The following is a 12,542-nucleotide window of genomic DNA, read 5'->3' as shown; positions in this document are numbered from 1 at the left end:
TGAAGCCAGGAACAGAGAAAACCATGTCATAAAAATAGTCAACCGCAGTTCCTAGCAAAATCTGAGATTATGTCGGCTGAAATTCTCTCTATATAATATACAAACAGCTGTACTATGCATTCTGAAAACTAAAAAAGATGATATAGAAGCATGTAATCTAACAAAGAGTACAAAAAAACTTATTACTCATGCTGGGCACATGAACAGGTAGAGGGAGTCTTCTTTGTATATAAGAACTGGATGATTACATACATGATGAGCAAGACAGAGGCATCTGGAACAAGATGATGAACATGATTAGAAATACCAGGTTATTTGTCTGTGAATTTCCCAAAGAGGAGCAAAGGAGCATTCACATGTTGATCAGATTCTGAAACAGGCCTGATTTGTTCCTTGTCTGAAGAGGGGAAGGATAGAGATAAGGAAAGAGATGCAGCAACACTGTCAGTGTCATTCTTTTTCTCATCTTCCAATAAATCTGGAGTCTTTTCCTGGTTATTTTTCTTGTCAGCTGTCCCAGCAAAGAAAGGCAGCATACCCTTTGGCGATGGTTTCGTTTCACCCCCCAAAGCAAGCGCAAGATCCGGTATCCGAGCTTGAAATCGGTCCCCGTGCTCATGAGGCCCGTTTAGTTTATTATTTGCATCAGAAGGAAAGAAGGTTCTTTCCATCCTTCCTAGGTCCTCGTGGATGATTTTCTCATCACAAGCTTCTTTGCATCCCTTGACCTCAACTGAAGAACAGGAACTGAAATCATTTACATGTGATGCAAAATTGCCACTAGAAGGGTCCTTCACTCCAGAACTGTAACTTCCATGAATTCCACTGAAATTTCTCAGCAGCTTGCTAGAACTTTCTTTGTCCTCCAATTTACTATTGACCTTATCCCAAGGCATGTTCTGACAACTAACTGCTGAAGCCTCCACAACTGTATGTGAAAGATCTATATGCCGGACTCTTTTATCATGAGGTAGCTGACAGTTGACCCCTGTTTCGATCTGTTCTCCCTGAAATTTAGCCTCCATGTTAATATCAAGACCATCTTCTATCTGTTTCCTTTTAGGCCTTTGTTGATTTTCATCATTGTTTTTACTCTCCGAAATTTCATCCTTACTGATATTGCTTGCTGTACCTATCTCTTCATTGCCAACATAAGGAATCCTAGAAGAGAAGGAGTCCTCTTGCCCAACAGAAATATCATAATTAGTTTTAGTTTCCATCATCATGTTCATTTCACTTGTTCTCGTTGCCTTGAGAGGTTTAGACTCTCTGTCCTGTCCATGCACCGGTGCACTACCTTTCTGCAGAGCAAGAACATCGTTCAAAAAACAATGAGATTATTATTAGCAGCAATTACTCTTCATAAAACACTAGCAAGTACTCTAGGTGGCCCTATCAAAAAAGCTCAGCATGGTCTCTGATACCAACATTGCCCTATTATACTCATGTTTAATCCTCCCTTGGTATATGGATCGAAAGATTCATAAATTTATATAATTAACAAATTGTAGGACCAATAAGACCCGCGTGGGTATGTGTGTCTACAAACCAATCTAGACATACATAATCTGTGTAATCTGGGGAATCAAAATAGGATTTCTAATTTAAAATGATTACAGGATAGGATCAGATAACTTCGTTCATAGGAAATAAGCAGATTCATATCAGAAGCAAACTAGCAACTAGTGAAACTATCGAATTACACATTCAAGGACAAAGCATTACCAGGGACGAACTAGTGGAGTTCATTTATTGACATAACTGTGTACTGCTTTTTGGGATCTTTGACGAAGAATTGGTGTTGATTCTACTATCTTGTCTCTCTATGTTTACTTGTGAACGCAAATGTGTCTGGTCAAAAATAGTTTCTTTGGTATCAAAATTCCTACTTACCAAAATATGAGCTTGCTCAATGGAAGTAGATGGAAGAAGTGCACTGCCAGCTTTACCACAACAAGCAATCGACTCTGCACCCACCCGCGCCGGTGAGCAGGGAGTTTCAGACAAAGTCATGACAGCAGTTGGAAAACACTTCTCATTTGGAATAACATTCAAACTGGGAATACAAATCTTTTTTGCAGAATCTGAATGATTAATCCTCCTTCCTCTAAATATGCCCCATAAGAAAAACAACGTATTCCAACCTGTAGAAACAGAAAGGATTTGAACAATCAATTCTCTTAATAAGTAAGATTGTTATATGTGCATTTAAAATTTCTACAAGTGAACTGTAAAGCTATGCACACCCCATCAATGATCAAAAAGGAGAAAATACAGTGGCCAAAGTTTAATTCTGCTTAAAAACTAATGCTTACTAGATGACGACAAAAATCACATTTGACAAAAACCATATTTAATATAAAACAGTAACATTCTTCATGACCTTCATCCACATATGAGTCTTACTCAGAATTCCAACATTTTATAAAACAACTGTAGAACTCTAGTTCAAAACGAATAGGCATTAAGGACTAGGTATAAAATCACCCAAGTCCTCCCATGTAGCCATCAATCCTAAAAAAATAAATTGTAAAATACACAACAGAACAAATGCAAGTAAATCTTTGTAAGAAAGAATTGCAAATATGAACTAAATTTCTGCAGAACTTCAACACTAATGCTGGCATAAACTTTAACACAACACCAAACCAAAAGAATTCACTCACAAGTCACCTATTATCCGGTAATGTTTAGCAAGAGTACAGAATAGTTTCTTACGCTGTGAATTTTCAGGAAGCTGATTGGATGTAAATATGAGAAGTTCAACACCATCAAAAGTCCCTTTAAGTGCTAAATCATTTTTAATCATGTGATCCAATAGACTCTTGTAATATCTCTCATAACTGTATCAGAACACCATTAAAAAAAGAGTACATAATTACAAGACAAAAAAACAAAGAAATATGTTTGCAAATCAAAGCTAACTGTGAAGTTTCAATAAAGAATGATATTTGTATTCTTGCCTTTCAATGTCTTTAGCAAAGAAGTAAAGGGCAATATTATCTTCTTTAGAACCTCCACCTTGATGAAATTGTGAAGGCCATGTGCTCAAGCGAGAAACTTCATGTAGAGAAACTTCAGGTAAAAATTTGTTCACAACGTCAAGAACCTTTGGAGAAGCACATGAGGATAAATGTGCTTGAATTCCAGTATACAAGTCAGGAGGCTTTCCACTTCTATGCACTTCAAAGACACCCCTGCATGAACAACAAAAATTTGTACAACATGCTTGATAGCAAAACATGACCAGTAATAAAGAAAGACTGCAAGAGTAATCCAAAACAAAACACAAAACAAACTAGTTCATCACAAAATGTTACATACTGCCAGATGTATTTGTATTCTGGAATAGCTGACGTCTTTGAAATAACATTTGAGATTTCCAAAGCACGATTGAGCAAGTCTTTCACCACAGGCTTTCCAGAAGCAGAGCCAACAGAATCTGACTTTCTCGGTTGAGAGCGGAAATCAGCTGGACAAAAGTGAAGTTGCTTTAAATTGTTAGCAGATAAACATTTGGAAGTTTCAAATGTAGAATTGTCAAGGGTTTCCTGCTTTGCATTGGTTTCTTCAGTAGATATACTATTTTTCAGTGTGTTGGAAACCGACACTCGGTCTTGATAACTGACTTCACATTTCAAGTCTGTGCCTGAAGTGGGAAACTCACCTGTTCGCTCAGGTACATCTTTCTTCTTGTGTATTTCAGGCCTTCTAAGCAAAGCTGCGTGGATTGCAGCTTTCAAACTATTACCATTATGCATTTCCTCTTTTGAACTACTTGTGGCATTGACTGATACTTCATCACCGAGTTCCTGTGTACCACCAATTGTGCAACACTCAGAAGTATTAGTAAGACTTGACCTCACACGATCACTACAGCCATCTTTTGTTTTGTCAATCTGATTTGCTGTATCTCGCGATCGAGGCAGCCCGTTCTGTTGAGTTTCATGTCCACTAGTCGACGTTCTCTCTGCAAATTCAAAAAATAACTAAATAAGAAATCATCTTCGCACATAGCACAGTCCACTTCATTCCAAGCAAAAAACCCACTATTCAAATATGCTACTACAGAAGCTAGAATAAGAGAAAAATCTAAAGATAATATTGTTACAGCACAGAAACGAAAATTTCAAAGAGCAGCTAAAGAGCGTAAAAAATAATAATATAGCAGGAATTATATGCTTCCAATAGAGATCCCTCCTGAAATACCTTGAAGTTCCCTACTTTTATGGCCTATATTATTCATAGACTTTGATAATGAATTTAGTTTTCCATCTTGGTTGACCTTGAACTCTCGATTGTGGTTAACTGCTGAAGGTTTAGCAGTTTCACCACGAGGTGTGAGCTTCTGATCACCCTTAGATGCGGAAACGACAGGCCGATCAATCCTAGACAGCGTTTTCCTGTCAAATACACCAGATTCTTTTCCATGTCTTGATCCTTTCAAATCCTGAGCAGTTCCAGGCTTCGAAGATAGCATTTTAACTTTTGAATCAGTAGCACGACCCAAATTTGAAGATTTGAATGACATTGATTTGCTCATCAACCCAGCAGGTGTGTCCATATTCTTAGAAATATATTGACCACCCCCTTTCTGCTTTTGGGGAACAACTTCATCAATAAGTTTGGCTCTTGGCTTGGAATTAAAATTGTTGAATGAATTAGACTTCAACAATGTACCTAATTCATAAGCAAAAAAATTATGATTGAAATAAATTAAACTCCCAAAGATTGGAGACATGATAAATTTGTCGGGGAATTGTCAACTGTTCGAAAGGAACAGAAGAATAAAACAGAAAGTTGTAAAATACATACTCCTTGCAGCTTGACTCCGAGGGCCTGTGGAAAGCGAACGAGCAAGTGCTATGTCATCACCACCATGGTGATTACGAATGGGGATCTGTTGACCTGGTTTCACCTTTCCATTATCTAAGCTCTTGAATGAAGATTCTCGTGACAGTGAAACTGTTTTCTTCGGGTTTGATGCCTTTGGTGATCCTGTGCTTGATTCAAGAGCTTGCCTTTTTGCTGCTATAGCTACTTCCACACTTTCAGAAGGCCTTTTACCAGAGATTTGTGAAGAGGAACTAACTTTACGATTCTTATTTACTTCAGCATCTAAACCACCAAATTAGATTTCACAAATATGTCAGCTCACAACCATATATATGGCCCTTAATATCATACATATGCTACCCAAAACACAGTGCTAATTCAGTTTCAGAAAGAAATAATTAAGAAACTAATGAAAGAATAAATGGTGCACAAATTCTGACCTAATGATACTATTTCATTTTTAATAATATGCGCAATTTAAAAATAAAATAAAAAATTACTGGGTAACTTTATGCTTACCTAGCCTCAGATTGGCAGAGCCCTCTGCATGTTTGCATTCCTCACATAACCAGTCCCCTTCAGGGACCTTCTCAAGCATTTCCCGCATGCAGTAGCTGATTCAAAGATATATGAATGTTAAGAGTCATTTTAGTGAAATGATTGTGCAACGATATGCTAGAAGTTAATAAAGGGTAAAATCAGAGGTTCTTATGCATACGTGTGCTCTGCGCCATCACTGCACCTACAACATATGGCAAGTAGATCTTCACGACCAGAATCTCCACAGATGTCACATACTTTCACCTATTTCCCAGTCAATGAAATAAAACATAGCTTCAACATCATAGAAGTTCACAAAAGAAAAGTTGTGATGAAGAGAATATGAAGCAAGAGTATGCAGAATATTTAAAACTCATTTGATTCATCTGCGTCATCGTAAAGCTCAAGATCACTGAGTGTATGCGTACACAACAAAAATGAAAGGAAATGTACTCACATCGTGCTCAACAATATCTGATTCATCACTCTCATCTTCTGATTGAGGTACAGGCACGCCAGGTGATTTAACTGGCTCCTCAGCATTCTCATGCAGTATATCATGGGCTGAATACCTATGATTAATATCTTTAGCATTACAATAATCATTGTCAGTATCTGCTTCTGAGTTTGGATATATTTTTAGCGGAACCTTGGCAGTTACTGTCAAAGATTTTTCACCAGAAACAATAATAGATTCTCTCTCTTTAGTCAATGATGTATCAGCATTTTCTATACAGCATTCTGACAAATTTTCTGGGATAGCTGCATCTTTAGAAGAGAGAATGTCAGACAAGCCAGACATGTCAACAGATGTCCCAATTCTAGATCCTTCTTTCCCTAAGAGACTAACTGAAGCTGAACTACAGGATATATTTATTCCATCTGAATTTATTTGATGGCTACCACTTACTAAATTAGCTTTACTGGCTCTATTATTACAAGAAATGCTATCATCAAGACCTTCTAAACACTTGGAATCCTGATATTTTTCTGACAGTGTCGGTTTACTCTCAGCATTTTCAGATAGAAAATCATGACTGGAATGATCACTAGGTGTATTACTGGTTTTGGTGACAGCATCCTTCAATCTGTTACAAGCTCTGCTACTAAGAGAACCATCACCCTCACTTGTAGAATACTGATTAGCCTCACCTACGCGACAGTTTTCATCAGAGTATTCTTCAGCCTTTGACCCCATGGCAACTCGGTTAAGATGTATGCAAGTTGAGCAAGGAGCAGAGCATACTTTACAAGTCCCCGGTTCGAGTCTCATTTCAGTGTTCTGAATCAGAATGTTAACGCCAAACTTCTTTCTTGATCCAGGCGATACCTAAAATAAACAAAGTATAAGTTATAAGAAAGATGAACCTTCAATTACGGTTGCCACAAATCAGAATATAGCTCTCATTAATTCTTAAGCGTAAGGCTCCCTCCAATAACAAAAGTTTTACACTTTGATTACTCATAAACTCACCACACCACTCCAATAACAAAAGATGAACAGATTGTGAATTACCTCATAAACTCGCCACACCACTTTCTCTTCAACACATGATTACTCAAACCTGTGGTCCCTGCCCACAAAAACCCATCTCAAGAACTGAAATACAAAGTTAATCCAAACCACATTAACAAACAACTATCACCTTAACTATTACAAAAAAAAATTGGGAAAAAAAAATGAAACCCCAAGAAACAAAACCAGTGAATGGTAATTTGCACTAGTCTACTGAATCAAGGACCCAACAAAAGTGAAACTTTCCTCTAAATCCCAGAACCCCTTCAACTGAAAAAAATAAAAATGAAAATTTTCAAACCCTAACCCACACAGTGAGTGAGAAAAAGTACCCAACTTTTGCAATGTTCTCTAATCAACAACACAAGGGAAAAAAATCCATAAACAAAAAAAAAAATCAAACTTCCAATAATCAAAATTAAAAATTAAAATTAAAAAGCATAACTGGGAATGAATTGAAAAGCATCACATGCCTCATGGTTCCAAACGAAATTCATCGCATTGTGCAGGCTAGGGTTTCTTCTCGTTGAACAGGTAGACAGACAAATGCGAATCACAGAGGATCTGGTTTGATAAATCCTTTGGCAGTGAAGCGGTCTGAAAATTTTCAACCTTTGGTTTGGTTTTGTTGTGTTTTTATCTGAAATTAAATTGTGTGTTTTTTTTCTCATGAGAATCTGATGTTGATGTAAACCAATCTCTCTCTCTCCTGTTCTTCCTTTTATGTGTGTGTGTGGGTTAAGAATTAAGATAGATAGGTTTTTTTTCTCTTCTTCCTCTCAATTTTTTTGCTTTCACTTTCTACCATTTTACATGCAATAAAAACCTACACTTTTTATTTTTTAAATATGTTTTTTTTACACTTGGAAGACAAAACAAACTAAGCAAGTTTTGACACACAAAAAAAAAAAGAATGAGCAAACTTACAAATGCGCATAGGAGATTCATCTCATGAAGTTTGGCAAGTCAATGCATTGACAACACTTCAATATTTATTCAATATCTCATTTATTTTGAAAATGACATTCATTAGGTAGTGATTTCAACATTATTGTTGTTGCTCACGATATTCACGACGTCGTTGTCATCAAAAGCGCAAGTCACTTTCATATATATCAACTCTCAAGCAACCAGAAGACGTTTCTATAGAACGGTCATTTAATTTAATTTGTTATTAAGTTACTAATTTAAAACACTAAGCGCGTGGATTACCTGACATGCGATTAATCTAACTTAAGCGTAGGTTTCGGGTTCGAGTCTCTTTGGATACAACCATGGACGAAACCACATTGCAGGGATAAGTGGCACACGGCCCTACCAACATACTATATTAAATATTATATTATTAGAATTTGTTACTTTGTCAATTTCTATTCTTGTGATCCACTTTTTTTTTAATCTTATCCATTGGTTTGGTTTATAATTCACTTTTTTGCCCAAAAGCTAAATATCTATTATCGAGAAAAATGTCAAGGATATATAACCCTAGAGGGACAAAAAACCAACAGAGTCGACACAACCCTATCCACAAAGAGCAACAACCAGGCCAAAAAAGCATCAGCGATGATACAAAAGCTCACAAAACCAAATGACAAACATCTAAAGTATTATGGACCACCCCAAAAGCTCGCAAAGACCCCTAAACACTAACCAAACACCTAAAAATCTACTTGTGCTAACCTAAGGCGACTTGCGCTCAATGATCTAAATGAAACTTGCGCTCAAGGAAACACTATTTGTGCAATCATATTCAAGGCCTAGATATTTACCCATCAAGATGACACTTCGCGCCCTAATCAAAATGTCGTAAGGCTTCGACAACTCCCTCCCTATCGACTTCGCAACATCAACAACATCAACCGCTAGAGTAGTCCCACTGAAGCTCTCAACAAGACCCTTCTTCTTTCTTTCTACTTTTTCAGCTTTCTTAAGTCTTTATCTAGTCTTTGGCTAAAGAGTTGCAACCATGATCATGCGAAACCTCTAGAACAAAAGAGACATCACGAAGAAGACCCTTTTTTTTAGGTTGACCTCTAGGAGTACAAGCGGAAGTTTTTAAAGCAGGAAGACCAAAGGCGTCGCCAAAACAAGGAGAAGAGCAAGGAACAAGGGCAAGGTCGTGGATGTCATGTGGTAGAGAAGAAGGAAAAAGAGCTAATAATAATCATATGTTAGAACTTAGAATGTTTATAAAATATGAAAAACTTGTATAGAGTTCAAGCTTTTAATAGTAGTGCGTAATATGTATATACCTATATGTTAGAATTACTGAATTCGTCACGGAATATGTTGCATTAAAAAAAAATACTTTGAAAGAAAAATAAATGAAGAGTGCAATGTGAGATCATATGACACACGTGTGAAGTAAGTCCAACGCGTGCGGAAGGTGCACTTGAGAGTTGCGTGGGTCAGCAGAAACCCTGCTGTGGCAAGTGTTTGTGTTTGGGTGAAATTTGTGACTATCAAAAATCATGATTTGATATCTAGTTTTCTTTAAAAAAAAAAGTAACTATTCTTCTTTTTATTGTTTTGAAAATAGAGTGCAAGAAAATGTAAATTAAAGAATATTATTCTATGAAAAAAATTGTGTTTGGTTGAATCAAAATCCGAGTCACAGTGGAGGTAAAGGTACAATTGTAACTTATAATAGCTTAAAAGTGATTCTGCTCTCTATCATGATATTCCACTCTATTCCCCAATATGATTTAGTCAATATTCTCTGTGAAACTATTACGGCCACCACGTGTGTCTCCAGATTAATGTGAAGATTGTTATAAAAAGCACACGCCTTATACTTCTTTCACACATTTTGTATCATAGCAGGTTACATATAAAACATTTTTCTTAAGCAAAATTAAGTATAAGAGACAACTAGTTAGTTATTTGCTAACAAATTTGTCTGCTTTTTAAGTCCCACTTGATAAACTAATAACCAAAAAATAATGCAAGGCTTAGCGCATTAACAATATATGAGGATAAGTGAACTCTTAATTATTAGTAAAATGTCATGTTTTAGCTTAGGTTTGATGTGATCTTTTATAGGGTAGGGAAACCTTTACATGATTTTGACAAACAAGGGATATGTTAATAGGAAGTTTTGTCCACTTGCTCAAGAGGGTAAGTATAATGGATGGAGTATGGTATCATGTAGGGTATGCTTCACTAAATTCAGAAAGAAAATAGATGGAAAACAGAATGAATGAAAAATTATGTTAAATGTTGACAGATATAATAAATAAACAGGTAAAATAGGAAATGTGAATTTTTTTCATTTTTTTGTGTGTTTTCTCCACTTGAGACGATAAAATTTAATACGGTCTCACATATTTCATTATTTATTTTGATTTTATATCTCCACACTGAAATAAGAAAAAAATGGCATATTTTCCTCTTTTTTCCTGGCAACTAATTATGTTTTTTTGGGGGTCAATCTGGCAACTTATTGTATTGAAGCCACCATTAATGATTGACAACGACTTTGGGCCTTCATACGTTAAACTCATCACTGAATGAAGACGTTAGTCATGGACTTTTACCAATTCATTTTATTTTTCACAGAAAAAATGGGATAATCTATCTTAGCACGGCTATTAAATAGTAATTGCTTAACGCGAACACCCGCAACAAAGATATTAGTCATTGTTATCTATGAAGGACACACTGCGTTAAATAAATTAAGTAAATAATATGTAAAATATATATTATAAGAACTTCTACAAAAGATTTATATATTTATAAATAAACTATTTCTGTAAATAGCCAAACAGATACATGGATTAAAAATAGCTAAATATTATCGGATATATTTCATTGTTTTAGGCCGGATACATCAATGATTATTTCTCCTCCCAAAACTTGATTTACTTTGGCTATGTTTGGCATGCCATTTCAGCTAGCTTATAGCTTATTTGACTAGCTTAAAGCTTATTTGACTAGCTTAAAAGCTCTTCAAAAGTGTTTGGTGAAGGAGCTTATTTTAGTAGCTTAAAGCTTTAAGCTATAAGCTATCTCAGGTAGCTTATAGCTTAAAGCTTATAGCTTATTAAATTTATTCTCATTTTTATCCTTATTATTTTATTAAAATTCTACCCTTACCCTTATATATTTATAAAAACACTAAACTTATTTTCCCCTCACACTTACGTATGCAGTTTCCGCCACCATTCCCGCCACACCGCTGCGCACCACAAGTATTATAAATATTATATTAATAAAAATAAATAAAAATAAATATTATATTTTTAAGATGATATATAACTGTAGCTAATAAAAATATTTAAAGTGATAAAAATTTTAATATTAATATCATATTGGTATTAATGTGAAAATAAAGTAATGTAATATAAAAATAATTATATAAGTATGTCCTTTTATGTCATTTTACAATTTCAGCTTGTTTAACAGCTAGTTCTACCAAACACTTTTGTTTCAATCACGTAGCTTTTCAACTTTCAGCTATCAGCTTTCAGCTAGCTTATCAGCTTTCAGCTATCAGCTAGCTTATAAGCTTTCAGCTAGCTTTTCAGCTTTCAGCTAGCTTATCAGCTAAACATGCCAAACATAGCCTTTATCTGAAACAATGTTTGAATAGGAATTTCAATCTAAAATTACCTATAAATCTGCAACCATTCCTTATGTCCATGGTACCAATCCCAAGAGAAAAAGCTATTCACATCCAATGCACTGCTCTACACTCACCAAAGCATAAGCAAATTTACATTCAACACATTACCCAACAACAATGGCTATGTTTGTATTTCCGTTTGGCGCCCCTAAAGTACTTTTGGTTCATGTGTAACTCTGTGCCATGATGTTTGGCAACTTCCAACTCACATTCACCCAACTCAGTTTGACCCCTAAACCAGCTTTCATCCCAACTCAACTCAAGTGTAACTTCTCAGTTCAGTTGAGTCAGTTGGGGGTGATTAATCCTGAATTTAGATTCATCACCCAACCTGTAGTGACATTAAAGCCCTCATCTTTCATACCTTTGAGCCCACCACCACATCCAGAAACTCATGCTTCACCATTACACACCACCTTCGAGACCACCGCTTCATCACACACCACATCACCCACCACCTCACCACGCCGCGACCTCCGCCATCGTAGTCCAAGAAGCCACTACAAATTCATTCGTCCTCCTCTACCCCTTCATTGGAACACCATCATCACTGAAGTTGCGAACCACCGCGGCAGCACCATCGTCATACTAACAATCTCTCCTTGGCCAGCGCGAGGAACATTGTCGCTTCAGATTGCCTCCAAGAAGCCACCGTCAATCTCGATCTCAAACTCTCTCTTCCTCCCTCACGTTTCTTATCCCCTTTCCTCTGTTGGTGTGAAATGGTTGGGCCTGAGCCTGGTGTTTAAGTTAGGCTAAATTTTCATTTTGCATTTCATTTTTTGTTTGGTGTTTTGATTTGTTCTGAATTTATTAAATTTTGATGGATTAACTATAAAATAATTGCATAAAAATTATGTTATTGCTTAATATGTACTTAAACATGTACCCAAAAAAATGTACTTAAACAATAATGAAAATGATAAATTTAAGGAATAATAATTTCAAAACCTTCACACAAAAATTCATTATAACAATCATACCTTTTTTAGTAATTAGACACATTTAAAAGTGCTTTCAACTAAA

At 35.9% G+C, this 12,542-nt stretch overlaps 1 protein-coding gene across 4 annotated transcripts; it reads right to left on the bottom strand.

Moving 5' to 3' along the window:
• Window positions 1–7,605, bottom strand: LOC130747802 (uncharacterized). Of its 4 annotated transcripts, XM_057600839.1 has the most exons (13): window positions 7,366–7,597; window positions 6,893–6,950; window positions 5,834–6,706; window positions 5,555–5,640; window positions 5,356–5,450; window positions 4,816–5,118; window positions 4,210–4,680; window positions 3,668–3,970; window positions 3,325–3,472; window positions 2,964–3,197; window positions 2,719–2,843; window positions 1,894–2,144; window positions 1–1,301 (listed from the first exon to the last, which is right to left on the bottom strand). In XM_057600839.1, the coding sequence occupies exons 3-13, from the start codon at window positions 6,647–6,649 to the stop codon at window positions 312–314; spliced, it is 3,822 nt and encodes a 1,273-aa protein (XP_057456822.1). In that variant the 5' UTR covers window positions 6,650–6,706; window positions 6,893–6,950; window positions 7,366–7,597; the 3' UTR covers window positions 1–311. The 4 variants fall into 4 exon arrangements, with proteins under 4 accessions (XP_057456822.1, XP_057456819.1, XP_057456820.1 ...); XM_057600836.1 differs by having other exon boundaries at window positions 3,325–3,970; window positions 7,366–7,598; XM_057600837.1 differs by having other exon boundaries at window positions 3,325–3,970; window positions 6,893–6,941; window positions 7,366–7,598.
• Window positions 7,606–12,542: the final 4,937 nt, after the last annotated feature.

This window comes from Lotus japonicus, chromosome 3 (assembly GCF_012489685.1).
Source record: "Lotus japonicus ecotype B-129 chromosome 3, LjGifu_v1.2".
In the NCBI taxonomy this organism is placed as follows: Eukaryota; Viridiplantae; Streptophyta; class Magnoliopsida; order Fabales; family Fabaceae; genus Lotus; species Lotus japonicus.
The sequence above is the reverse complement of the archived record's forward strand: the minus strand, read 5'-3'. Positions and strand labels throughout refer to the sequence as shown.

What these genes read in the sequence shown, in the direction of transcription:
- LOC130747802 (XM_057600836.1), bottom strand. Translation starts at nt 6,649, where the DNA reads ATGAGACTCGAACCGGGGACTTGTAAAGTATGCTCTGCTCCTTGCTCA. An exon ending in CTCTGCCAATCTGAGGCTAG is followed by an intron (nt 5,119 to 5,355) that starts GTAAGCATAAAG and finishes TTGGTGGTTTAG; the next exon opens with ATGCTGAAGTAAATAAGAAT. An exon ending in TTTGCTAAAGACATTGAAAG is followed by an intron (nt 2,844 to 2,963) that starts GCAAGAATACAA and finishes GTTCTGATACAG; the next exon opens with TTATGAGAGATATTACAAGA.